The following is a 27,729-nucleotide window of genomic DNA, read 5'->3' as shown; positions in this document are numbered from 1 at the left end:
TTTTTTTAAGTTGTGATCATTTGTGTTCATTTAAAATGGAGATAATGAACAGAAGCTCAAAACTTCACTGAAACAATGCAGTTCAGGAGCAAAGGAACTTTAAAAACATAAGAAGTTGGATCAGGTGCCATGGAGGAGTAAGTTTCCCTTTGACCGGTTATACCCGCCGTGTGCTCCTTCTCATGATCGAACAAAGATAAATGTACTTACTAAATATTCTTTGTTACTGTACTTTAAAAACTGGTTGTTAGACAGAAGAATCAAAACAACACATAACCCTTTATAACAACCAAGTAACAAATAGAATTTTCCAAATCTTTTATGTTATAATGAAGAAATTTGTTTACAGGAAAAAAGACCAATAAAATACCCCGATACCTAATGTTTTTCCCCAAAACTTGCTGTTAGGACTTCTCTGTTGTATTTCTTTTTGTTATGCTAAGTTAAATGATATTCACTATTAGTTTCAGCAACGTTAACACATATGAACTTTTAACAAAAAACTTTGCTCATACTGGGCTCCTTTCTTAATCCCAGGTGGTTCAAATCTGTGTTCCAAGTAAATTATTCTTCGAAGAAAGAAACAGTAATTTGTTTTTCAAATCTCTGCAATGCCAAGTTCTTTAGATGGAAGTACACATGGTTTTTGAATAGATTCTAATCAAACTGTTTTAATTCTAACAAACATATATATGTCCTCGACATTCCAAATATAAAAGTTTTTTAAATGCACATTTAAGCATTAAATTAAACAAAAACATGTCCCAAAAGAAGGATGCCTCAAAATGATAAAGTGTGTCTTTTATGCCATCCATTTTACTGAACTGCACACCATAGGAGAATTGTGCATAAATCAAAACAGCTGGATGATTTTATAATTGACTTTTGTACATTTCTGGTCTGTGTTTGTTAATCATCATAATATGTTGACAGTGATATGTCTTCAGACACAAATGGTCATTACGGGGCTACGCATGCAGAAAATTAACCTTATGGATTGTTATTTTTGAAATTTATAGCAAAAGCCTTCACCGTATGTTGACATATATTAGTGTTAGAATATCTCTTAGTTTATCATGTTTCTTTATGGTTTTCTTGCAAAATGATTGATATTTCAAACATGCAGATAAAAATAATTAACACGACCTGTTAATTGTGAAATGATTGTTTTACACCTAACAACTTATAACAAGTTTCAAAGGAGAAATTGGGTAAGTATGTCAAAGATACTCTGCAAGACTTGCACCAAATTTCAATTCTTCTCAAGAATGACTGTGGTTTCAGTAAAAGTTGCATTAAATGTGCTTGACAAAACAAAAATATAAGATTTAATTGACCGTTTTCTCTTGGAACAGGTGTTGAATGCAAATTATGTTCAGGTTATTTAGAAGTAATATCTTTTCTTATCCAAAGCACACATCAATTTCAGAGAACAGCTGTAACGAATATACAATTAAAACAAAGATTGTAACAGACATGGACTTTGTTCCTAAATGTGACCCGTTACAGACATACTTATTGATGAGTAGCGGCTGAAAAAATGACAACAATTTCCTCGCTACCAAACCCTCCAACAAGAAGGTGTCTTGGAGTGTTTTAATGTCAGATAACGTCGATCTTAGAGCTGTGTAAAGTTTGATGATTGATAGTACTAAATTCTTTTTTTTTTTTTTTGCGTTTAATTATGAAATAAATAAATTCATAATTTATGACATATCACTCATCACTTATGTTTGTATGGACCTGTGGGTATTCGGGTCATAAGCGCGTAGAACAACCTAGAAATGATTTAACTAATGTTTGTTTTTTTTATTGAGAACTCAATTTATCTTCTCAAACTGCAAATTATCCAATTATCGAGAAAAAAAATTGTACAAAAACAAACAAACAAACAAACAAACAAAACAAAAAAAACCCAACAAATCCATAACCAAAAAGTTAATTAATATGCGTATAATATGCGAAGGACTGAATCCGGAATTCAATATTTTCTATATGAATTTTTTCATGTAAGTTTTTATCCCCAAATATAGTTTTATGTTTTCCTAATTAAAGTTTCTTAGAGAAATATTACCCCCAGCATTTGGTAGAGTAGGGGTCCTTAATCGTTACAAATGATTATTTTTTAATGCATCTTTCCACGGACTTCCACTTTCCTCAACAAATCTTGTAACTCAAGCTTTTAATAAATGATAAGCAAACCAACACAAATGTCACAGTGATTGCCTTCAATTACTGCAAACATGCAAATACAAGCGAATGATTTATAACAAAGCTTACTTAAAGTAAGTTATTGACAAATAGGTTGATGAGGCGAGAATATCAGCAGTCTCGTTTGAAGTCATAATTTCGTTGGTCGACACAATGACTTAGTCAGAAATACATATTAAGTCAAATACTGACTGACTGACGAAAACCTCAAAATAAATTTAATATTTATAAAAAGTATACTTTGACAATAATACAATATATTCTCTTTATCTCATTATGAATTGATGGCAGCATAAGAAGATTTGACAAACCCTCTTTAACGATCTATTTTTTTTACAGTTGTGTCACATGACATCTTTGTTAAATTATTTATAAAGATTACAAAGATCAAGTTAACGCTTTTATGAAATATTTTTAAATTTCAATGTGCATTGAGTCCAGGAGGTGCAATTTTTAATGAAGGACTTGTTTTGTAAATATTTACTCTTTGCATGTTTTTCAGTTATTTGTAATATAGATTTTAAACCAAGTCTGAAGTCAGGACCATATGACATTTATACAAGAAAGAAAATTGTGAATGCTTTAAGATATTGCGGAAAATTTTATCTAGAATTATTTCTGTTCGTTGCCTTAACATTTTTTGAAACATCATTTGTCTTCTGTTTTAATGAGGAAATCAGTAAAGTAACTTTTGTATTGATATTTTAAATTATTCACATGGTAAACCGTTGATTCTACACTTTTTTCTTTTATTTAAATTTGATATTTTAATTTATGAAATGTGAAATGTGAAGGAATTGCTTCATTAAAAGATCCTTATAATAAATGTACAAGGTTTCATAAATTTTCGCTTTGTATTTTGTTAAAATAAATCTTCTTTACGTTGTGGTAAACATTTGTTTGTGGAGAATTCTGCAACTAATTATAAAGCAATACTTTTTTGTTTTGTCAACGTCCTTATACTTCAATTTTGACTTTATAAAATAGACAGAACTTGACATTTACGTATCGTGATGCCTTGTCACGTCGATTGTTAATTTATTTGGGGAAAATATTTTAATTGTTAAAAACACAAATCAGTTTTATTTCAGGAACCTTAAAATCAGAAAGCATGTTTACAAACATATTTACGCTCTAAGAAGGTGATAAAGCAAATTTTAACGTATTATATAATGATTTAAACATAAATGAACAGATTTATTTTCCCTTTGAAGCCTGCCTTGAGGTATACCCCGTCCCAGCCATGGTGGCTTCCCGGAATGTTAGGTTCCCTCCGGGACACTCCGGATTTCGGAAAATACTCCCGCTTCTCCTCATTTTCTACCTTTGCCCGATCCACGACGGCGTCAGAGCTCACCAAGGAGCCGTCCGAGGAGAACCTCCGGCGGAGGAATACAGTGGTCGTCATTCTGATGATCATTGCGGTACTAGCCGCCATAGCTGTGATTCTTGGCATTACTCTCTACTTTCTATACCATAAAGGTAATACAGCAAGGAGGATTACTTTCTATGAAATTGTTAATTAGCAAAACAAGCATAATGAAACACCACATTCTCTTGTTAAGGACAGACGAGACGTTCCTTAATAATAGATAAATTTTTCATAGAGTTTGTCATTGAAGTTTGCTTGAAACATGTTTATTGAGCAAAACAAGTTTTTCTTATATAATCCTTTGGGGAAGAAAAATAATTTTCCAATTTCAAATGTTTAAGTGTTTAGATTTTTTTAAAAACGTCTAGAAACTGGTTTAGAAATCAGAATTTTATGAAAATTTTGAATATTTTTCATACATTACGTATACAAAACAGATTTTGACCCACTAAAATTACATTAATTCCTTTAATTTCACTACAATAAATTATATGATAATCACTGGCTATTAAAATATTTTTGCAGCAATAATCCGAGCCCACATTGATTTAACCATTTATAATCGTAATTTCACCGACGCAATGGACAACCATACATCATCTGATTTTAGAAACATAGCTGAACCTTTATGTGACGAAGTAAGTACAATTAGCATCTTATATGTTGCTCCTGAAGCTTCACTTTTGACTTTGAATATTCATACTACTTGTGTTTTATAATTGCAGATGGACAAGTATTTCTTTACCAGTAAATTCAAATATTTCTACCTCCAGTGCAAAGTTCATGATCTCAAGTAAGTAATAATTAAAAAACAATCAATTTTTCTTAATATTTAACTCAGTCGTATTATATTACTTGAAATCTACTTACAGAGATAATGGCGGGAAAGTAGGCGTGTACTTTACCGTAGACTTCCTGGACAATATTTACACACAGAACGTTAAGGATATACAGGATGTTATTCTAAAGAAGTCTGGGCGACTTGTTAAGGACAATGCCTTATTTCTTGTCATCCGGGACTTCTTGGTTTACATAAAGAGTTTTGGCATACGATTGGAAAAGATACCAACAGATGGGCCAATCAACCTACCCCGTATTCCATTCTACGGTACAGTATGATAAACTGATAACTTCATGTTTTCTTCATTCATTTAAGAGTTTGTGTCTGTTTATCCTGATAAAAAAATTGCCTGTTTTCCATTAAATCAATATATGCAAGGTAAAAGGTGTTTGCAATTTGCATGAAATATCGCTTTATTTTGCATCATTTGTCTTTTCCGTTATGATTTATTCAGAAACATACCTCTTAAAATATCTAATAGAGTAAATATTTCACTTAATAATCACCCAAAGCTTGCTTTAATATACATAAGCAAAAATTAAGGAACTCATGGAATATACCATTACCAATTGAATTTTCAATAAATTCATCATTAGCGGACAATACTCTTACTATTTCGAGTACGGAAACAACACCGGAAGATGTAATATCCACATCTTCTACGACAAAAGAAGCACCAAAAACAAGCAAAATACCAAAGTCACTCGAAGAATTTAAGACCACTAGCGAAAAAACAAACGTCACTACACCCATGACGTCAACAACAAGTCAAGCGCCATCTCTTAGAGTAGGCGCACTTAAAGAGAGGACAACTACAATTTCTACCACCACCGAGAAAACAAGAACCACCACGCCTCTATCATCAACATCAAGTAAAGTATTATTATTGAGAGTAGGAACACTTAAAGAAGATACCACTTCCACAACTACAACCAGCACGAGTACTACAACTGCGTCACTTCCGCTGACAACTACTACTTTTAGTCCTAATTATTGGGATTTATTATTGAACAGATACGGATTAAGGGAAGGTGTAGTTGAAGAGGGTTCATCTCTTCCAAAATCACTGGAAAAACCTGGTGAGAATGTGCACAACTATTACCTCGACCCTCCACACGCCATTTTCCATATAACCAGCTATTGTAGAAACCTGGTGGGAGTGTGCGAAACTGTCACATAGAATCCCGTAGACGCCATCATCTATATAACCAGCTATATATTTTAGAAACCTGTGTAGTCGTTCAGAACTATCACCTAGACCCCATTTTCAATATCCAGCTTTCTTAGAAACCTTGCGAGAATGCGCGAAACTGTCACGTAGCTCTCTCTAGATGCTATTTTCCATATAGTAGTAGCATACCCCATGCACCCAGACCTTAATATAAACATATATAAATTCCCTGTACAATAACTGTACACTCTTATGTCTGTGCTGTTTAAATAATTTATTGTACACCTTTCATTTCCAGTCTTTGCATCATACATTATTCTAGTAACATTTTAATTTTTTATATTGTTATCTTAAAAAAAATTTGTTTCCTTTGAAATATAATGTTGTATACTTGTACACAAGTTTCTAATGAAATGAAATTTTGTTAACGAACATGAATTGTTCCCATTTTTATAACATAATCAGGACAAATATCAACTAATGTATGTTATTTGAGATGATAAACGGTGATTTGACCTTTTGAATGCCCGGGCCCCATCTCCAATCTGTGCCCTGTAGCAAAATGTTTTGCTATCAATTCCATGTGGTATAATAGAAATTACAATCATATTTGTTCATCAGAGATTTCAGTTTGTTTACGCCGACAGTCTGAATGCCGTACCGTGGTGGTGACCCAGCTAGCGACCTGTGACCCAGCTCAGAACAGACCTTAAACTACGTAAAGTTTGAAGAATTGAAAAATTTTATAAATTATGAAATGCAACAGGATATTTTTCATGTGATCTCTGTTCAATATTTATATCAAGTCAAAATCTATTTCATTTATAAATAAAGATGAAAAATGGACATTACACAAACAAAGGGGGGGGGGCATAACGAGATGAAGGGGGCGGATCCCTGTAATAAAAGACAATATACTTGTAATAATTTTATAATCAGAATTTAACTTACCAGGCTGCATAATGCCTATTAGTTTGTTGTAAAGCTCCTTATGCTCTCTATCTTCCAGTGAACTGCTTCATCATTACTGTGATCTTGTGACTGTCAGGCGCTATGCACAATTTGCGCGGGGCAAAGGATTTTTCACGTGATTGGAAAATTGAATTTCATTGGAGTTTGGATGTTTAATAATGAATAATCATTTTAGAAAATCACGTGTTCAAAAAACTTTTTAATTGGACCATGATACAAGACAGTTATTGAATATTTATTTTGGTGGTGAAGAATTATTACATAATCTTTTAATAATTCAATAATAATGAAAATTGTAAGAATATCAGATTTTAATTTTTTATATTTATCGTATTTGTAAAATTTTGAGAATTTTGTTAAAGTTCCCATTTTTATAACATATTAAGGATAAATATCAACTAAAGTATGTTATTTTAGAAAATAACCGGTACAGTAATTTCATTACAATATATTTATCAATTAATTGTAAAACTGTGAAGGATTAAGGTAACAAAGAAGATTCTTTATAATTCAAAGATGACAAATGTTCGGAAGAACCCTGTCTGAATAACGCCACATGTATAAGTCATGGCGTCACTCTCTATAGCTGTGTCTGTGACAGAGGCTGGAAAGGAACACGCTGTGAAACAGGTAGATTACATCAGATCTAAAAATATCACACACATGCGCTCAAGAATTATTGCATAATCCTTTAATAATTTAATAAAAATAAAAATCGTATGTTTGATAACGTGCAAAATTTTGAATGATATTTCAGACAACACAATTAGAAAAATATTTTTAGAAAAAATATAGAAAAGTATACAGCATTTGAAATAATCATTTGAAATAATCGTATTTAGATATCAACGGGTAAATTTATACAGATAAGTTATCTTTGAAAATGTCTGCATTTTTTATTTTTTTAATGGATGCACATCAAATACGTATTTGAATATATTTTTGAATTCCCTTTTGTCTTTTTAGATATAAACGAGTGTGAAAATTCTCCTTGTCATAATAATGGGACCTGTGTAAATACTGATGGATCATATTTCTGTGTTTGTCCACCAGGGTGGACTGGGCGCACCTGTTATAATGGTAAGTAAACAACACTTTGAAGGAACAGAACCATAGGTATCATTAGTTTCTATAAAAATCTCAATGATCCTGATATAAGGAGATTAAATAAAATGCCATTCTTCTCAGCAAATTTTCAATCTAAAATTCTTGGCTTACTTTTATTAATTTTTTAAGATGTCCAAGAGTGTTCTACTTTAGAACCTTGTCAGAATAACGGTACCTGTATCAATAATAACGGTTCTTACGTTTGTCAATGTGTGGAAGGCTGGCAGGGACAACATTGCCAAGATGGTAGGATTTATTGAGGAAACATTATCTCATGATCTGAATTTCAACATATAAAATCCTATGGAATAATTACAGATATCTCGGAAAAATTGAAAATTAATTTTGACATGTTAGGGACAGAGTTATTTTAAGTTCCTGGTTATTTTCAGATCAAAATGAATGTCTTATGTCTCCTTGTCAACACAATGGTAGTTGTACTAACACCCCAGGTTCTTACACGTGTGATTGTACCGAAGGATGGCAGGATAAGCATTGCCAAAAAGGTACTTAAACATGCATCAAAGTGATATATCTTATAATGTACTTTATACCTATGTTTAAAGTACAAAACATTTCAAAACACTTATTGTTCTTTTTTGAGGTTTTATATGATAGCGAATATTGAATAATCATTAATGAGTATACATGCATTATTCATTTTTTTTCTTAATATTTTCCAGACGTGAATGAATGTAAGAGTTCTCCTTGTCTTAACAATGGCACATGTATAAACAATGAAGGATCCTACAAATGTAACTGTACGGAGGGCTGGAGAGGCAAAAACTGTGAAGCTGACATCAATGAATGTACGGAAACCCAGCCGTGTCAGAATAACGGCACTTGTTACAACAACGACGGTTCTTATACCTGTAGTTGTGTACAGGGCTGGCGGGGGCAGAATTGTCAAGATGGTAAATTATAAATAACTTTTCAAATAGAAATAAAATAGAAATAAAAATACCGATCAATCAGATTAAAGATTTGTAAAGCGTTTGTGTTTATTTTCAAATATTGACTTTGTTTATTTGTTTTAAGATCAGGATGAATGCGATCTATACCCTTGTCAAAATAATGGAACCTGCGTAAATAGCATTGGATCTTTTGACTGTAACTGTACGGAGGGCTGGCAGGGGCACACTTGTAGTAAAGGTAAATGTGCCATCTGTGTTATTAATAATATGGAAGTTACCTGAGCAATAATTTACATGATTAAGCGCACATTAGATTAATGTCAATAACCTTTTGTATTATTTTTGTAAACAATGACCCTTGAATAATAAAGAAATGTTTTTACAATTTGCAGATATTGACGAATGTGTAATTTCCACTCCCTGTCAAAACACCGGAACTTGTATAAATAATAATGGCTCCTATGTTTGTGGCTGCACGGAGGGGTTTATTGGAAGACACTGTATGGAAGGTGAATCAAAAATATCCCACCTCATAAGCATCCATTTGTCATTTTGATCATTTATCATTTTATTTATGAGATAAACCGGACGTAAAGAAACCGATTCAATCTAGTAAAAAATAAATCAACAATTTAAAGAAAAGGAGAAATCCTATTTGTTCAATTCTTTATCCAGGAATTCTATAGTATTTTGATAAATGACCAGTAATTATTCATCTTAATTCTGTAATAAATTCAAATAACAACATTTTTACGTGTCATTTTTAGTTTATGATTATACGTACCTCTTATATTTTTAGGTCACCTGAGTCACTCAGGTGACCTATTGCTATCTGTTTTTGTGGCTGCACGTCGTAGGGGTTTTTTGAACATTTTCAGGCAACCACTGACCAATTGCAACCAAATTTGGCACAAAGCATCTATGGGTGAAGGTTGTGAATTTCATGATCCCTACCCCCCTGGGGCCTGGGGGGTGGGGCCAAAACCACTAAAATTAATGAAATCTTTAAAAATCTTCTTCTTTACTCCTGGACATCAAGCAGTCAAACTGTTTGCATGATTGTAATCATTTTGTTCAAAATTGTATTCATTTTATTTAGGGCGGGGCTAAATAAGTATATAGTGAAAATGCATTATTTCTTTGAAAATCTTCGCTCCTGAATATTAAATAAACTAACTAAGTACATAGTTATAATGAGCCCTCTACCAAAATTGTGAATTTTATGGCCCCAGAGTCAGGGGTTCTGGTGTTAGGGCGGGGGGGGGGGGGGGCTAATTAAAATAAAAAAACATCTTTGAACAATTTAAAGCAAATGAAACCTATATAGTTATGAAATCCTAATTTTCAAGAATTGTAAATTTCTTTATCCAGGAATATACTGAAAATGAATGAATTGTTTGATTTTGATATCAATTTTTTTGAAAAGCAGTAATTATGTGTGGATCAAAGCCTTCAAGGATTCCTGTGTGGTAGCGGCAGTAAATTCAAATATTACTGATTTGTTGAAATGCATTTTTTGTTCCCCTACCCTGTGTCATTTTTAGTTTATGTAAATGCTATAGCATCTGGCTTAAAACAAATTCAATCACTATATATTTTGATAAATTTCAATTGGCGTGAATTTTTCATTGGGTGTTTTCTATTTTAATTTAAAAAGATAAAAACGAATGTGAGAAACTTGGATTGTGTGAGAACGGGGGCACCTGCCACAATAATAATGGTTCTTACGTCTGTATGTGTACAGAGGGCTGGCAAGGACAACACTGTGAAAAAGGTGCATAAAAATAACAGTACATATATATGGATGTATATACGATAGTAATTAATATTTAGTACAAAGAGATTTGACAGAAAATAGTCTTCGCTAAATATTATATCATAAACTGTTTTTTTTTTAAATATGAAATATATTTGAAAAAGTTTTACTTATCCTTTTCATATTTTTAGATAAAGACGAATGCAAACAATTTCCTTGCCAAAACAATGGATCATGCATCAACACTGTTGGCTCCTATATGTGTAATTGTACTCCAGGATGGTCCAGTCAAGACTGCAAGATTGGTACTGTCTATTGGAAAATTGCAATATTTTTGATTAAAATTAAAAACATTGTTGTGTCGGAAAAAAATTTGATCTCATTACTGAAATCTAATTTTTTTATGAATGTAGATGTGGACGAATGCAGAGACACGAGTTTATGTCAGAACAATGGTACCTGTCATAACAACAATGGCTCCTATTCGTGTGAATGTATGGAAGGCTGGCAGGGTCAGCACTGTCAGGAAGGTGAGAGAGGGGATCTTGAATCCTGGAAATGCTAAATGATTTATAAAATAAAAGAGGACTTTGAAAAACAAAGTCGAAAGGATCTGCACTTTTCAAATTATATTGTTTCAGATACAAATGAATGTGACGTCATAGGACTGTGTGAAAATAACGGAACGTGTGTGAACAGTAACGGTTCTTATTCGTGTTCCTGTTCTCCAGGATGGCAAGACAAACACTGTCAACAAGGTAGCCATATATTAAGCATGGTGTGTTAATAATCCTAATAAAGGGACCTTGTATTTGTATGTTATGGAAATTTTATTTATAAGATGTAAAGATTTGATTTCCAGGTCAACTCTGAATATATTTACCTCACTGATTGTGGAATGTGTTCTTTGATTTATTAAGTGGTACCAACGCTTACTGTTCATTTAATCTTTCATGAACATAAAAATTCAATTTTGAAAAAAAGATTCACAGAATTTATATTCTTATTTGAAGGTTCTTATTTGAAATAAAAGTCAAATAAAGTTTTACAATAATCAACATTTGTTTTAGATGTAAACGAGTGTAAATTATTTCCCTGCCAAAACAATGGAACTTGTATCAATACTGAGGGATCCTACACGTGTAACTGTACAAAAGGGTGGAATAACAAAGACTGTTTAGAAGGTGAGGGCGTTTAATATCATTACATCACTGTTAAAATAAGTAACTAATAATAGGACCAAATCAACATTATTGTATATACATGTACAGAAAAATATCTCAACTTCCTTTAATAATGATTTTATTTACATTGCAATGGATAGTAATCGCTATACTTTACCATTTAGTTGAATGTGTTTAACATCTGATAGCTTAGAAGACGAAGGAACATAAACAAATCAAATTAAAGTAAATTAATGCCACGATAATTTTTTTCTATCTTTTTTGAAAATAATAATTAATGGTTAACCAAGTAATTGAAAAAGAATTTATTTTATTAACTTATCTGAGATAAATTTATCTTGTTCCTTTGAATAATTGCCTTGCATTTAAAAATATATATACATACAGCCCGGGTTGTCATTAACTTTCTAAATGATTTATAACAAATATTAAAATAATTTTGTTCACATAAAATAAGCTAAAAATCGCTGTCACTTTTCAAATTTAATCATATTTTTTGGTTTATTTACACTTATTCATATCACTTTATGATTGTTATTTACAGATGTAAATGAGTGTATGCAGTTTAGTCCATGTCAAAATAATGGTACCTGTGAAAACAATAACGGTTCCTACACATGTGACTGTACGGAGGGCTGGCAGGGACATGACTGTGAACAAGGTTTTATTCTTATTTAATTTCTTTGTAAATGTGAATTTTAATTTAAATAAAGAAAAGTGTGGGGGAAAATCTTATTTTAATGTTCAAAATTAATATTTAGCATTATGAAAAAGTGTTTATTCAAAGTATAATTTACAATACCAAGAAGCTAATGGGATTTTTTTTCATTTCGTGCAGGTTTATGAACTGATGATTTTATTTGTAACAGTACAAGCCTTGTTGCAATTTTTTTCCATTGTTGATTTAAGTTGTAACTATAAAGTATGTCTATAAAACTATGAAACTTTTTACATCTACACCATGTACATTTAGTAAAAACAAATTAATATCTCTATTTTTAGATATTGATGAATGTAAAATGTATGGTCCATGTCAGAATAACGGTACTTGTAAAAATAACGCCGGTTCTTACAGTTGTGATTGTACGGAGGGTTGGCAGGGACATGACTGTGAGGAAGGTGAATACTTTGATTATTATGAGAACATTTTTAAATCAATGAAATAATTAAAGGACATGATTTTTTTATTCTCATAATTAAAGTATTTTTGGTAATCTTGATAAACTACGAATATGAATTTTATAACCTTTTTGTCTTACATTCCCGTATTGATCTAAATAATTGAATTTTGCAACATTATCTTGATAAATTTTAGATATCAACGAATGCGACGTCATGAATCCGTGTCTCAACAATGGTACATGCAATAATAATAATGGTTCTTACAAATGTGTCTGTATGGAGGGCTGGCAGGGACATGACTGTCAAGATGGTATTTTTTAAAAATTTATTTTTAATTTATTATAATTAATTTTATACGGGGATGCTCACTCCATGGCACCTGATCCCACCCCTGATGTTTTGGAGCTCTGCTCCTATTTTGTATTGTTTTTTGGACTTCTGATATTGAATACTGTTCGCTACCTCCATATGTTTCATCTTGAATACATATATCATTTACAAATGTAAGGGATTGATTATTTGTTTTAAGGCTGTTGATTTTTTAAAATTACAGATGTGGATGAGTGTAAATTTATCAAACCATGTCATAACAATGCAACATGTATTAATAACAATGGATCCTACGTATGTAATTGTACGGAGGGCTGGCAGGGACAACATTGTGAACAAGGTGCGTTTAGAGCACAAGAATTTTGGTTCGTGTATATAAAACCTGTCCTACATGTATGTAGTATGTAAGATCAACATATCAAGGTCTTTAAAATATTTTCTCTTTCGTCTTTAGATATTGATGAATGTAATTTCTTTCCTTGTGAGAACAATGGGTCTTGTATCAACAATAAGGGATCTTATATATGTGACTGTACGGAAGGATGGACGGACAAAGATTGTATAAGTGGTAAAAAAATATTATATAACTCTACATGGGTAAATTATTTTAAGTTTGGAAAATATAACTAAGGTACCATTAAGGAAATGTTTGATTTTTTAGATATAAACGAATGTGAAAAGTTTCATCCATGCCAAAACAACGGTACCTGTATTAACAATAATGGATCCTATTTTTGTAACTGTATGGAGGGCTGGCAGGGACATGACTGTGACACTGGTATTTGTCTAAATATTTTTAAGTGTTGAAAATTAATGATGTTTTTAAATTTAAAACATTATAAATCATACAAATTTATGCTATAGATCGCCTGGAATGTGAATTGTTTCCTTGTGAAAACAATGGAACTTGTATCAACACTCTTGGATCATATACCTGTAATTGTACACAAGGATGGAGTAACAAAGACTGCAAAGAAGGTATGATCCTATATCTAACATTAACTGAATATGAAATATCACAGGCATATATCATTTTTAGACATGTAATTTTATCGATGCAATGGATTGATTTAAATGATGAAATGGTAATATCAATATATTTTTAAAGATTCCAGCACCCGTTTTGAAGTGTTTTTCTTAACATGATATCGTTATGATTTCTTTCAGATGTGAATGAATGTGAACAATTTAGACCATGTCAAAACAATGCTACATGTTTAAACAATAACGGTTCATATGCCTGCGAATGTACAGAAGGCTGGCAGGGACATGATTGCGAAAAAGGTAAAATTAACATTTAACTATATAAAGAAATAATTTTCATGCCACATGTGCGTATAAATAAAAAAAATAATAAACCCTTCTTTTGATGAAGAATATTCTTTTACATTCCAGACATTGATGAATGCGACGTGTTTTATCCATGTGATAACAACGCAACATGTATTAACAACAATGGATCCTACGTTTGTAATTGTACGGAGGGCTGGCAGGGACAGCATTGCGATCAAGGTGTTTATTTTTCAATGTTATAAATACTTAAAAGAATAATAAATATACGAAAAAATAAAAATAAGACCTAATAGAAACTTGTATATGTTCTCTATGTTTACCCGTAGATATTGATGAATGTGAATATTCTCCATGCATGAACAATGGGACTTGTATAAACAATAATGGATCCTATACATGTAGCTGTAGAACTGGGTGGACGCATAAAGACTGCATGGAAGGTTATATAGTTATCTTAATTGAATTTATAATTGATTTGGGAGGAAAATATATTAGGATTTTCTCTTTTATATATATTTACCATCACTGTCAATTTGTATTAAAATACTACATTTTTCTGAAGTATTTATCATTTCATGATATTTTAGATATAAATGAATGTGACCAGTTTAGTCCATGCCAAAATAATGGCACATGTTTTAATAATAATGGTTCCTACACATGTGACTGTATGGAGGGCTGGCAGGGACATGACTGCAAGGACGGTAGGGATTCTCTTTTGAATTATAAATATACGATACTAAGATATTAGGGTTTTTCTACTAAAATATGTGAAAAATAATTATGAATTATTGTTTTCTAGTGATATATTGATATTCATTATCCAACTTTTGATTTAAAACATGAAAACATTACCATATATTTTTGAATCTGATACAAAGTATCTATTTTTAATGTACATCTGTATTTTAGATATTGATGAATGTAGAATTTTTATGCCATGCTACAATAATGCAACATGTTTAAATAACAATGGATCTTACGTTTGCAATTGCGTGGAGGGCTGGCAGGGACATGACTGCGAAAAGGGTATTTCATTTTCACTAATTATAACAATATTGGATAAACTGATAAATGATCTTTGATTTTTTTTCAATCGAATTTGATAAAAATGATAAGCCATAACTTATTTAAGTAAAGAAAGAAAGTTTGAATATTTGATCATAAACTATTAATTTAACATATTGTTTGTTTTTTTAAAGATGTTGACGAATGTAAAATTTTCATGCCATGTGAGAACAACTCTACATGTGTAAATAACAACGGATCATATGTGTGTAATTGTACGGAGGGTTGGCAGGGACAGCATTGTGACCAAGGTAGGATTAATTTCATTCTTTCCATTTTTTCTTCATTTCTCATAAAGTAACCCAATTGTTAATTACAATCTGAAAACAATGTCTCCACCTCCAAGCATTATACCGTATAAGTGGAAATTTTAGCGAGACGCAAATTTAGCGATTTGTCCTTAAAAACTGGTAATTTATTTTTAGCGGGATGTTTTTTAGCGGTTTTAAAATGCACATTAAAGAAGCTATAACAAATAAAATGCAATTAATTTTTAGCGATATTCAGTTTTAGCGATCTCGGCACCCTCGCTAATAATGCCAAAATTAAATCCTCGCTAAAATTTCTACTTATACGGTATACATTGTTCATGTGTTTTATATGTCTAAAATTCTGTAACTAACACATGAAAGTCTTAGTTAGCCTGCTTTCATACAAAGATGCAGAATGTAATCTTTAATGATAAAAACGTAATATTGGGAAAAAAATTGCATGGTTTTTCATTCCTTGTATGATTTTCCTACCTATACCATGAATCATCCGGTACCGCTCACAACAATGGTCCTTTATTTATTTTATTTTTTTGGAGAGAATCCTGAATATTCTAATTTTTTAATTTGTATTATTCTAGATCACTTTATTCATAATTTGTATAAAAGTTAGCATAAGTGGGAAAAATATACCATTTAATTAACAGTAAACTTATCTTAACTTTGATATGAAACAAAATCAAAGTGACACATTTTTCAATATATATTTCTTCCAATTAAATTGCAGATGTGGATGAGTGTAATTTCTTCAGCCCATGTCAAAACAATGCTACGTGTATTAACAACAATGGATCCTACGTGTGTAATTGTACGGAGGGTTGGCAGGGACAACATTGTGAACAAGGTGCGATAAATGGACAAGAGTCCTATCTAAGCAATTGGAGTTAATTTGATACTCTGATAAGTAAGATAACTCCAACAAGCATATAACTATTATTTATACACTTAATTTCTAAGCCATTTTTGCTAAAGTTTGTTACATAAGAGGTACCGAAATTGTGTGTATTAAATATAAATTTCTTTTGAATAAATATAAGCGCTAATGACACGTTTTATATGAGTGCTCAGAGGGATGATAAGTCTTCAGATAACTTAACTTACAAACTTCAAAAAACTATTGTTTAAAAATAAATTTCAGATATTAATGAATGCAAATTTTCGCCCTGTGAAAACAACGGCACATGTATAAACAATGATGGATCTTATACATGTAACTGTACGGAGGGATGGACAGAAAAAAATTGTGGAGAAGGTAAAACATGTTGAGAAACCCGGTGGGTTTTTTTTCATTGACATCAAACTATTTATTCTGTCAAATATTTCTTGTCAGAAAAAAGGTAATAATAATAATTCAATCTAAATTTGATATCAAAGTTCAAAGCTTTGAAAAATCATTTAAGGAATTACCCGATAATATAATAGATCATTTCATATTATTTAAACAAAAAAGATATCTTGAAGAGTAAGACAAGGCTTTTATTTCATCTTCAGACGTAAATGAATGTGAGCAGTTCAAACCATGTCAAAACAATGGAACTTGTTATAACAATAACGGCTCCTACACATGTGACTGCATGGAAGGCTGGCAGGGACACGATTGCGAGAAAGGTAATATAACTCTATTGAAGAGAACGGAATAACTTTAAGAGAGAAAATATGAAGGTCATCTAAAAGTTTTATTCAGTTTCCCTTTAATTTAAGTTTTTTTATTTAGATATTGACGAATGTACGATGTTCTTTCCATGTGACAATAATGCTACATGTGTGAATAACAATGGATCTTACGTGTGCAACTGTACGGAGGGTTGGCAGGGACATGACTGTGAAAAAGGTTATTTAATTTATGTTTTTTTTTAAATTTCAAATTAGTCATTTCATTATCAGTTCTTTTTAAACAATTAGGAATAAATCTTGATTAATAGCACATAGCTAATGGTTTTTATCTCATTTTCAGACGTTGATGAATGTGACCAATTCAAACCATGTCAGAACAATGGAACTTGCATTAACAATAATGGTTCATACACATGTGACTGTATGGAAGGCTGGCAGGGACACGATTGCGAAAAAGGTATGAATTATGTAGTAATGTAACTCTATTGAAGAGAACGGAATAACTTTAAGAGAGAAAATATGAAGCTCATCTAAAAGTTTTATTCAGTTTCCCTTTATTACATGCATTTTTTATTTAGATATTGACGAATGTACAATGTTCTTTCCATGTAACAATAATGCTACATGTGTGAATAACAATGGATCTTACGTGTGCAACTGTACGGAGGGTTGGCAGGGACATGTCTGTGAAAAAGGTTATTTAATTTATGTTTTTTTTTAATTTCAAATTAGTCATTTCATTATCAGTTCTATTTAAGCAATTAGGAATAAATCTTGATTAATAGCACATAGCTAATGGTTTTTATCTCATTTTCAGACGTTGATGAATGTGACCAATTCAAACCATGTCAGAACAATGGAACATGTATTAACAATAATGGCTCCTACACATGTGACTGTATGGAAGGATGGCAGGGACATGACTGTGAAAAAGGTATGAATTTTTTTGTCTTGTAAATCCGTGAAGAAAGCGGAATATTTGAGTGCAGACTGTAAGCATGATGAGAGAAAACATGAGAGGCATCTAAAAGTAGCAATCATTTCCCCTTGTTTTCTTTACTTTAGATATTGACGAATGTACAATGTATTTTCCATGTAGCAATAATGCTACATGTATAAATAACAATGGATCTTACGTGTGCAACTGTACGAAAGGCTGGCAGGGACATGATTGTGAAAAGGGTATGTTATTTACGTAAATAATGATATGAGGAAATTTGTGTATAATGGTAAATTTAAAAAAAGAGATGAATATAAAGGAAAATGATATTATCTCAAAAGAAACAATAATATGTTGGAATCATTCAAATGTATAACGATGTTTTATCAAAATCTTTAAAAAATCATTGATGTTTTTAAAAAAAAAAAATAATTTGCTGAATAATTTTATATGATCATAAAATTATAAATATATACATGCATGCTTTCTTTAAAGATGTTGATGAGTGTAAAATGTTCATGCCTTGTGACAACAATGCCACATGTGTAAATAACAACGGTTCCTATATCTGTAACTGTACGGAGGGCTGGCAGGGACAACACTGTGACCAAGGTACAATTTATATCTAATTTTACTGCAAGACTGAATAAAATTATCTATCTATATCAGCTATCCATGCATAGATTTTTAATTACGTTCCGTTTGATTTTAATTAGATATTGACGAATGTATTTTCTCACCCTGTGAGAACAATGGGTCTTGTATCAATAATAATGGATCCTATACCTGTAACTGTACAACTGGCTGGTCAAATACAGACTGCAAAGCGGGTAATAATAATCTCCGCAATTTTATAATGCTACAAAGTATGTTTTATTATATATAAATGTGACCTTTTATTTTGGTATAAAAAAGTTGTGAAATATCCACTTCCTGTAAATTTCTTTAGATGTTAATGAATGTGTGCAGTTTAGTCCATGTCAAAACAATGGTACTTGTGAAAACAATAATGGTTCCTATACATGTCAGTGTACGGAGGGTTGGCAGGGTCATGATTGCGATACAGGTATAAAATATTTTGAATCATGTCCAATGTTAAAGAATACTTTGCCACTTAAAGAACAAGATTACTCAGATTTTGTCAAAGGAAATCATGAATTATTGAAAATCTGTATTTAGAAACTTTGTTTTCCTTTTTATTTCCATTTTTTTAAAAAGACGATTTCATTATATTTATTAAACCAATATAAAATGACCTATAATAAATGATAATTCTTTATTATAGATATTGACGAATGTAAAATATTCTCTCCATGCGACAACAATGCAACATGTTTGAATAACAATGGATCTTACGTTTGCAAATGTACGGAGGGCTGGCAGGGACAACACTGTGAAGAGGGTAATTATTTCCCTTCAATGAGATTTTCTATAAAGAAGAAAAAGAGCATCTAAAGAAAATATTTTTGTAATTTGAAAATAAATGATAATCGTTTAGAAACATCTGATCAATAAGGAAAATCTTTAAGTTAGTCTGCAGTTTTTAAAATGCATAATTAAAAATAACAAGAAAGATATTTTGTGATAAAGAAACTGTTTAGCTTGCAACGATTCTTGTGCGTGAAAGTGTTATCTTTTTAAGATATTGACGAGTGTAAAATATCCTCGCCTTGTGACAACAACTCTACATGTATAAACAACAATGGATCATATGTGTGTAATTGTACAGAGGGTTGGCAGGCACAGCATTGTGATCAAGGTTTGACTCGCTTATGTATAAATGGTTTCACTTTTAATTTATGCCACCTGTATAATTTTGTTTGGTATCAGTCATCTGAATATTTTATGTTTTCATTAGATATTAATGAATGCAGTTTCTCGCCCTGTGACAACAACGGAACATGTATAAACAATAATGGATCTTATACATGCAACTGTAGAGAAGGATGGACAGCCAGGGACTGCACAGAAGGTTCTCATTTTTTTTAAACTTTCTTGAATAAACAAAGTTTCATTTATGAAACGAAACATATAGAGATAACAAACAGTATTCCAGATCAAAAGGCCATAAAACAATACAAAATAGGAGCAGAGCAAACACGGACCTCAACCACATCACAGGTGGGATCAGGTGTCATGGAAGAGTGAGCATCCCCTGCTGACCGGTCACACCAGCCGTGTGCTCCTCGTTATAATCGGGAAATAACGGAAAAATCTGTCGTCAGTCCTGTATATATATATATATATATATATATATATATATATATATATATATATATATATATATATATATATATATATATGTATGTATATGTATACATGGCGAATCTGTGTTAAAACATAATTATACGAGATTGAGTGTATATATGCATATACACATGTATATCTGGCATATGGCATTTACATTCAAATGAAAACATGACCGATTTTTGTTAAATTTGTGGAATCAATAATAAATATGATTATATTTTAAATAATTTATATCGATTAGTTTAAAATAATTTATGTAATTTAAAGAAAAGTTCTATTTTTTTATGTAAGATTATAAAAAAGTAGACAAATATGCACAATAAATTGGCTATATTATATTATAAATATTATGCCAATGAGTTCAAATTATTTGTATAATAATCCAGGAACATATACCTTCTTTATATTGAGCTCTAAATTCTTGTAGTCAATGTGCATAAATTTATTAAATATTTATCTAAATATGTATTTTTCTGAAATTTGAAACACACAGCAAGTTGGATAAAAATAAACAAATAATGAATGGGAAATTTCTATTTATCTTATTTATCTCACCTCAAAGTTTTTTAATCAAGTTCAAAAATTCATTTCCAGACATAAATGAATGTCAGCTGTTTAGTCCATGCCAGAACAATGGTACATGTTATAACAACAATGGTTCCTATGTGTGTGATTGTACGGAGGGCTGGCAGGGACATAACTGTAAAGACGGTGAGATTTATTTCATGTACTGTGTAAATGAAAATGAAATACTGTATAAAAGTTACAATGAAACAAAAAAAAGTGTAAAAATATATTTACAGTACATCTAAATTCATACGCTTACTTTAATAATATATGAAAATAAAATTAAGATTGAAGAATACTATTCAAGTCTTTTGAGAAAAAAATATTCTCTTTATATGAATAAATATAGATATCTTAATTTTAGATATTGACGAATGTAAAATATTCTCCCCTTGCTACAATAATGCAACATGCGTGAATAACAACGGATCTTACGTCTGCAATTGTAAGGCGGGCTGGCAGGGGCATGACTGTGAAAAGGGTATAATCATCTTCTTTATAGCTTAATAGTGAATGAAGTGTTCTAATAGTTTAAAAATGGATTTGCCACTCACTCCGTATTTTACGGTAATTTTGCAATATATTTTATTTCTTTTTACAAAGATATTGACGAATGCAAAATACTTTCGCCATGTGACAACAACTCTACATGTATAAACAACAATGGATCATATGTGTGTAATTGTACGGAGGGTTGGCAGGCACAGCACTGTGATCAAGGTTTGATTCGCTTATATTAAAAATCTTAAATTTTACGGTAAACACTTTATATCAGAAGTATGTCTTGTTTGTATGAATTTGCACCAAGCTTTCAATGATCAAATAAAGCATTTGATTGATTTATGTTTTTATTAGATATTGATGAATGTAATTCCTTTCCTTGTGAGAATAACGGGACTTGTATAAACAATAACGGATCTTATACCTGTAACTGTAATACTGGGTGGGCAGATAAGGACTGCAAAAAAGGTACTCTATAATAAAGCAGAATGTGATGCAAATATGTATTAATTTTATTGATCGTTGCTTTTTCTACGATTTTTAGAAAAAAAAAATTTGAAAATATTAACTTTTTTACTTACATCATTTTATGATGTTTACTTCAGATGTTAATGAATGTGATCAGTTTAGTCCATGCCAAAACAATGGCACATGTTTTAACAATAACGGTTCCTACACATGTGACTGTATGGAGGGCTGGCAAGGACATGACTGCGAAAAAGGTATGATTATTTTAAGCCACATTTCTTATGTTTCCATTGAAAGTTAAGAATGTAGTAAACATGTCCTTATCAATAAGAGAGACAATCAAATAAAACTTGCAAATAAGCTCTTCAAAATTCAGTTTCAAACTTAAAGTCTCAAATTGAAATTCCTTTCTTTTCTCCAGATGTCAATGAATGTAATTTCTCTCCCTGTGAAAATAACGGAACTTGCATAAACAATGATGGATCTTATACATGTAACTGCACAGAAGGATGGACGGCTAAAGACTGCAGAGAAGGTGAGAATGCATCTTTGGAGAAGCCTTACTTTTTCAAGGAGATGATATTTTTATGTAACAAATGCTTTTGAAATTTTAATTAAAATTCCTCGATTTTGATTTCTCCTTTCAGATGTCGATGAATGTCTGACGATAATGCCTTGTTTAAATAATGGAACATGTATCAACAATAATGGATCATACCATTGTAATTGTTCCCTGGGTTGGCAAGGATACACCTGCAAGAAGGGTAATTTTAACACATGAGCTAAAATTAAATGGTAACCTGTAATAAGTAGATTTTAATACATATCTGAAATTATTTATTAATGTTTAAATATGTAGCTTTCTAGAACATTTTGTCAGAATGACAGAGACTTAATTTGAACTCATATTATGTTGATTGACTTAATGTAAAAAATAAACCTTTTTTCAGACGTAAATGAATGCAATGAAATTCCATGTGAAAATAATGGAACTTGCATCAACAACGAAGGGTCCTTTACCTGTGAATGTTTAAATGGATGGAATGGAAAACTCTGTCATATAGGTGATAAATTTTGATTTCACTAAGTCCATTACATTCCTAAATTCCACATATTTCTCTTATTAGTTTTATTCTGATTTATATTAATTGCGAAATTTAATTACACGTCCTTTTAATGAGGTAATAAGTTTGTTTTACAGACAGCTGTTTATTACTCAGAAGGTATAAATCATACATGTGTATATAACAGTATATATCCTATGTCCTCCCTTTGTATCATTTATATTCCTACCAATATTTCCCTTCAAACCCCTAACTGTCCATGTCTAAACCAGGGTTCGCAGACACATCAAAATTATTTGAAATAAGATCAGTGGATAGGCATTAAAAGATGTTTATATGTGTTTCTATTTTTCAGGGGTAGACTTATGAAAATTCATTTTACCTCGAGCTTTATTTTTTTTATGCAGATGAAGACGAATGTGAGTTGTATTCACCCTGTGACCATGGTTTTTGTATCAACACCAATGGCTCCTATATCTGTGATTGTGAGGACGGATGGCAAGGGCAAAACTGCACTGAAGGTTATATCTAATTTCAAATTCAACTGTTTGATTAAGCGTGGAACAGTTACTTTGGAAGGAATAATGGGCATAAATAATTGGACCTGACTAAATTTTTATCAAGATATTTTTTTATTCATAAAAATGATTTTTATTGAAGAAATTTTCTATTTATACACACTAGACGCTAACGAGTGTCAGCTGATTGGAGTATGTGAAAATGGCGGAAGCTGTTTGAATACTAACGGATCTTATGCATGCCAATGTACGAAGGGCTGGGAGGGACAACATTGTGAAAATGGTCAGTTACATATATTTAGGGCCTGATGGAAAACTGTTATCATTTGTTTGAGGATTTGTTTTCTGTTTGAATATTCTTTTTTTTTATTTTATTCCCTAGATATAAATGATTGTAATGTGACACAGCCATGTCAGAACAACGGAACCTGTGAAAATACATTTGGGTCCTACATCTGTAACTGCCAACAAGGCTGGCAGGGTCAAAATTGTCACAAAGGTACAATTACATTGATTTCATTCCATGGTTATCCATTACATTATATTAACAAACTTTTAACTCAATTATTGATGTTACAGATGTGAATGAATGTAATATCGAACCGTGTGAAAACAACGGGACATGTCACAACAATAACGGATCCTACACGTGTGAATGTATGGAGAACTATCAGGGACAACATTGTGAAGATGGTATATATTTGATGAAAGGATAAGAAAAATGAAAATATTCGTAAAATGTGTATAACCTGAGGTTGTAATGTGTTTCTATTGTAATTATGTACTTTGGAATTCCTACACATATTGATACAATGTATATCACAATATCGCACAGTATGTCCAAATATCAAAAATCTCATTGATCTATATTTTATATATATATATATATGGCATTTTTAATATATGTTAATTTATTATTATATGTTAATTTTATTTTTGATTCACTAGATATTGACGAATGTACTGTAAAGGAACCGTGTGAGAACAATGGGACCTGTATTAACAGTTTTGGGTCTTACGAGTGTAACTGTGAGAGTGGCTGGCTGGGAAAACACTGTGAAACAGGTATGCTGTGTCTGTACATGACAACTTATAATAGTCTCATTTATAACGAATTCTTCAAATATTTCGAAATTACATCAACATTATTTTTTTTATCTATAATTGATTAAATCATACAAGAGACAGAACCGTCGCTAAAGTTAAATGCTGTTGAATGCAAATCCTGGCCTTGTGGAAATAACGAAGCAATTTATATCATAGTTCAAACGGTATTTCTAATACGAGTTATATTATTAATATTATTTTTAATTGACTAGATGTAGACGAATGTATCGTTAACCCTCCATGCCAAAATAACGGTACTTGTGTTAACAACAATGGTTCCTACACGTGCGTTTGTACCGAGGGATGGGGAGATAAAAATTGTCAAACAGGTACATAGTATCTCATTTCAAATCAATGTCACATACCCTATGTGTGTATGTCTCATACCTTGAAATATATTTTCAATTAAATATAAAATTTAAAAAGATATGCATGTATAGGAAATTCACAAAAGTCTTGCTTTTTAGATGTCGATGAATGCACCCGCTATTCTCCATGTCAACATAACGGAACATGTATAAACAATGAAGGGTCATACTCCTGCGACTGCAGAACAGGGTGGGAAGGTTTCAATTGTGAAAAGGGTGATTTTTCTACCTATTCCTTCTTATTTTTTACGGATGCAATTTTCGTTTCAGTTATGAATAAGGTTTTTAATCTGAAATTGAAAAAGTTAAGTTTAATCTTTATGTTGAATTTCTTTGTCTTTAGACACAAACGAGTGCTCTTTTGTGCCATGTCTTCATAATGGAACCTGTATCAACACAGATGGATCATATTATTGTAACTGCACAGACGGATGGCAAAACAAAGACTGTAAAGATGGTAAGTAAAAACCATACAAGTATTATGTTTCATAGTTCATACATGTATAAATTACATCCATTCATTTTAGGAATTACATCCCATGTTTTGCTTTACCACTGTTGAAATGACTAAGCAATACCTTATAAGGATAAGTTTATATTTCAGATTTTGACGAATGTGCCGTGCTGGATCCATGTCAGAATAATGGTACATGCTACAATAATGAAGGTTCCTACACATGTAATTGTGTGGAGGGCTGGCAGGGGTATAATTGTGATCAAGGTAATATTCAATTAACAATTCCATGATAATACCAACAAATTGTTTTATCAAAAAAGGCAAAAGATTTAATTTAAATCTAATTTCTGATCTAATTTCTGATCTAATGATAGACTCTGTTTCATTAGATATAAGTACAACACGATCATCCTAAAATAACTTTTAACAAAATAAATAAACCTTTAACTTGTATTCTTGTTCTTTAGCAATAACTACATAAGCATTTATTAGCATTTTTATCTTTTATTTTACATAATAATAAGCATATACACATCTTTAGCAATAACTACAATATTAACAATAAGAATTCAAATATGAAGCAATGACTGAGGCAAATTCAAACGGAAAATCATTTTTTCCTTAAAGTGTCGGCAATTTTATACCAAATAGACTGCATTTTCATGTATTGTTAAAACGCAGATTACTAGACCAATTCATATTAAAAAAGGGGGTGGGGTGATAACGATTCCAAAATCTTGAATTAATCATACAGCAAAAGTCATAGGAACGATGGAAAATTGGAGAAATATATACACGTATTAGCAGAAAAACTGGTCAGTTAAAGTGGTTTATATTTTTGTTCCTTTTACTATCTTATGGTGATTTATTTATTTACCGGTATTTTAGACGAAAATGAATGTGAATATGACCCCTGTCAGAATAACGGAACGTGTGTTAACGTCAGAGGATCGTATGGTTGTGTTTGTACAGAAGGATGGATAGGACAACACTGCCAGGAAGGTATAATGTTCAGATGGCGTATATCTGTGAACATATTTATTACGTTCTAATTTCCATTGTATAAAAATCACTTGTTTTTTATTTTCTTTTTAATTTGAAAGAATAAATAATAATTTTTACTTGATGTGCTTTGGTAACAAAATAATTGATCTTTATGTAAATGCATTTATAGATTCATTAGTACCCAATTTCTTTTTTTTTCTCTTGAAGATGTGAATGAATGTTTGACGGGAGAGATTTGTCAAAATAACGGAACTTGTGTGAACAATAATGGATCCTACACATGTCTATGTACGGATGGCTGGTTAGGACAACATTGTGATGATGGTAAAAACTCTCTCTCTGTCTCTCAATATTGACAAATTCGTTTAATAATCATATACATCACGAAATCAATTTGTTTTTACTCTACAGATGCAGACGAATGTGCCGTTGAACCTTGTTTCAATAACGGAACGTGCATAAACAACTTTGGCTCATACGAATGTAAATGTTCAAAAGGATGGCAAGGCGGTAACTGTGAAAAAGGCAAGTATAGAGGCCCAAAAAAGACAAAGCGATCACTAGTTATTCCACTCTTCAGTATTTTTTTCTTTTTCATTTTGTTTCAATATTTTGTTTGTATATTTTCAGATGTAGATGAGTGTTTGAATTTCCCATGCCAGAACAATGGTACCTGCTTTAACACAGAGGGTTCTTATTTTTGTAACTGCACAGAAGGATGGACAAACTATGACTGCGAGAAAGGTATTTTGAAATATTTTTTAAACAATCAACTTATGCAATATGTTATCAGTATTTAGCGATAATGTGGCGGTACAACAGGGGGTCAAATTTTTACTCAGTGAGTTGAAATTTAATAGAACAAAAACCTTTATCTTATCTGGAACTGAATTTCTTTTAAATATATTTTTATATATTAAATATATTTATATATAAAATATAAAAATCATGCGACTTTTTATATTTATCTAGATGTTAATGAATGTGATGATATCACAATCTGCCAAAATAACGGAACGTGTTCGAACACTGAAGGCTCCTACGTGTGCGGCTGTATTGAAGGCTGGCAGGGACAGCATTGTGAAATAGGTATAGTGATTGATGTATAGTGTAATAATTGATAGCTTAGCTTTACTTATGAAATTCTTTCTTCAAATCGTCCCGTGGGGATCCGGGTTAGAATAGGTCCTCAGTACCCCCTTGCTTGTCGTAAAAGGCGACTAAATGGGGCGGTCCTTCGGATGAGACCATATAAACCGA

The 27,729-nt window shown here is 31.4% G+C and overlaps 1 protein-coding gene across 1 annotated transcript in view; it reads left to right on the top strand.

Annotated features, from left to right (window-relative positions):
* LOC134264426 (fibrillin-2-like) overlaps positions 1-27,729 on the top strand; it is a 51,601-nt gene that overhangs the window by 9,692 nt on the left and 14,180 nt on the right. The window contains exons 2-65 of the mRNA XM_062746715.1: positions 3,426-3,693; positions 4,109-4,221; positions 4,309-4,376; positions 4,456-4,691; positions 7,084-7,197; positions 7,534-7,647; positions 7,804-7,920; positions 8,067-8,180; positions 8,358-8,588; positions 8,713-8,826; positions 8,981-9,097; positions 10,246-10,362; positions 10,536-10,649; positions 10,758-10,874; positions 10,986-11,102; positions 11,415-11,528; positions 12,073-12,189; positions 12,531-12,647; positions 12,844-12,960; positions 13,204-13,320; positions 13,435-13,548; positions 13,642-13,758; positions 14,148-14,264; positions 14,376-14,492; positions 14,600-14,713; positions 14,861-14,977; positions 15,186-15,302; positions 15,476-15,592; positions 16,338-16,454; positions 16,749-16,862; positions 17,102-17,218; positions 17,325-17,441; positions 17,565-17,681; positions 17,803-17,919; positions 18,042-18,158; positions 18,290-18,406; positions 18,660-18,776; positions 18,881-18,994; positions 19,114-19,230; positions 19,450-19,566; positions 19,807-19,923; positions 20,023-20,136; positions 21,009-21,125; positions 21,346-21,462; positions 21,585-21,701; positions 21,837-21,950; positions 22,088-22,204; positions 22,372-22,485; positions 22,598-22,714; positions 22,901-23,014; positions 23,422-23,535; positions 23,699-23,815; positions 23,915-24,031; positions 24,112-24,225; positions 24,481-24,597; positions 24,852-24,968; positions 25,107-25,223; positions 25,351-25,464; positions 25,612-25,728; positions 26,353-26,466; positions 26,677-26,793; positions 26,881-26,994; positions 27,100-27,213; positions 27,442-27,558. Of these exons, the coding sequence (XP_062602699.1) occupies positions 3,426-3,693; positions 4,109-4,221; positions 4,309-4,376; positions 4,456-4,691; positions 7,084-7,197; positions 7,534-7,647; positions 7,804-7,920; positions 8,067-8,180; positions 8,358-8,588; positions 8,713-8,826; positions 8,981-9,097; positions 10,246-10,362; positions 10,536-10,649; positions 10,758-10,874; positions 10,986-11,102; positions 11,415-11,528; positions 12,073-12,189; positions 12,531-12,647; positions 12,844-12,960; positions 13,204-13,320; positions 13,435-13,548; positions 13,642-13,758; positions 14,148-14,264; positions 14,376-14,492; positions 14,600-14,713; positions 14,861-14,977; positions 15,186-15,302; positions 15,476-15,592; positions 16,338-16,454; positions 16,749-16,862; positions 17,102-17,218; positions 17,325-17,441; positions 17,565-17,681; positions 17,803-17,919; positions 18,042-18,158; positions 18,290-18,406; positions 18,660-18,776; positions 18,881-18,994; positions 19,114-19,230; positions 19,450-19,566; positions 19,807-19,923; positions 20,023-20,136; positions 21,009-21,125; positions 21,346-21,462; positions 21,585-21,701; positions 21,837-21,950; positions 22,088-22,204; positions 22,372-22,485; positions 22,598-22,714; positions 22,901-23,014; positions 23,422-23,535; positions 23,699-23,815; positions 23,915-24,031; positions 24,112-24,225; positions 24,481-24,597; positions 24,852-24,968; positions 25,107-25,223; positions 25,351-25,464; positions 25,612-25,728; positions 26,353-26,466; positions 26,677-26,793; positions 26,881-26,994; positions 27,100-27,213; positions 27,442-27,558 (7,759 nt within the window). The remainder of the gene's footprint in view (positions 1-3,425; positions 3,694-4,108; positions 4,222-4,308; positions 4,377-4,455; positions 4,692-7,083; positions 7,198-7,533; positions 7,648-7,803; positions 7,921-8,066; positions 8,181-8,357; positions 8,589-8,712; positions 8,827-8,980; positions 9,098-10,245; positions 10,363-10,535; positions 10,650-10,757; positions 10,875-10,985; positions 11,103-11,414; positions 11,529-12,072; positions 12,190-12,530; positions 12,648-12,843; positions 12,961-13,203; positions 13,321-13,434; positions 13,549-13,641; positions 13,759-14,147; positions 14,265-14,375; positions 14,493-14,599; positions 14,714-14,860; positions 14,978-15,185; positions 15,303-15,475; positions 15,593-16,337; positions 16,455-16,748; positions 16,863-17,101; positions 17,219-17,324; positions 17,442-17,564; positions 17,682-17,802; positions 17,920-18,041; positions 18,159-18,289; positions 18,407-18,659; positions 18,777-18,880; positions 18,995-19,113; positions 19,231-19,449; positions 19,567-19,806; positions 19,924-20,022; positions 20,137-21,008; positions 21,126-21,345; positions 21,463-21,584; positions 21,702-21,836; positions 21,951-22,087; positions 22,205-22,371; positions 22,486-22,597; positions 22,715-22,900; positions 23,015-23,421; positions 23,536-23,698; positions 23,816-23,914; positions 24,032-24,111; positions 24,226-24,480; positions 24,598-24,851; positions 24,969-25,106; positions 25,224-25,350; positions 25,465-25,611; positions 25,729-26,352; positions 26,467-26,676; positions 26,794-26,880; positions 26,995-27,099; positions 27,214-27,441; positions 27,559-27,729) is intronic.

The sequence above is a fragment of the Saccostrea cucullata genome, unplaced genomic scaffold (assembly GCF_032062105.1).
Source record: "Saccostrea cucullata isolate Sc308-1 unplaced genomic scaffold, CSIRO_AGI_Scuc_v1 ctg844, whole genome shotgun sequence".
Taxonomy (NCBI): Eukaryota; Metazoa; Mollusca; class Bivalvia; order Ostreida; family Ostreidae; genus Saccostrea; species Saccostrea cuccullata.
This window is presented reverse-complemented; position numbering and strand designations above follow the sequence as displayed.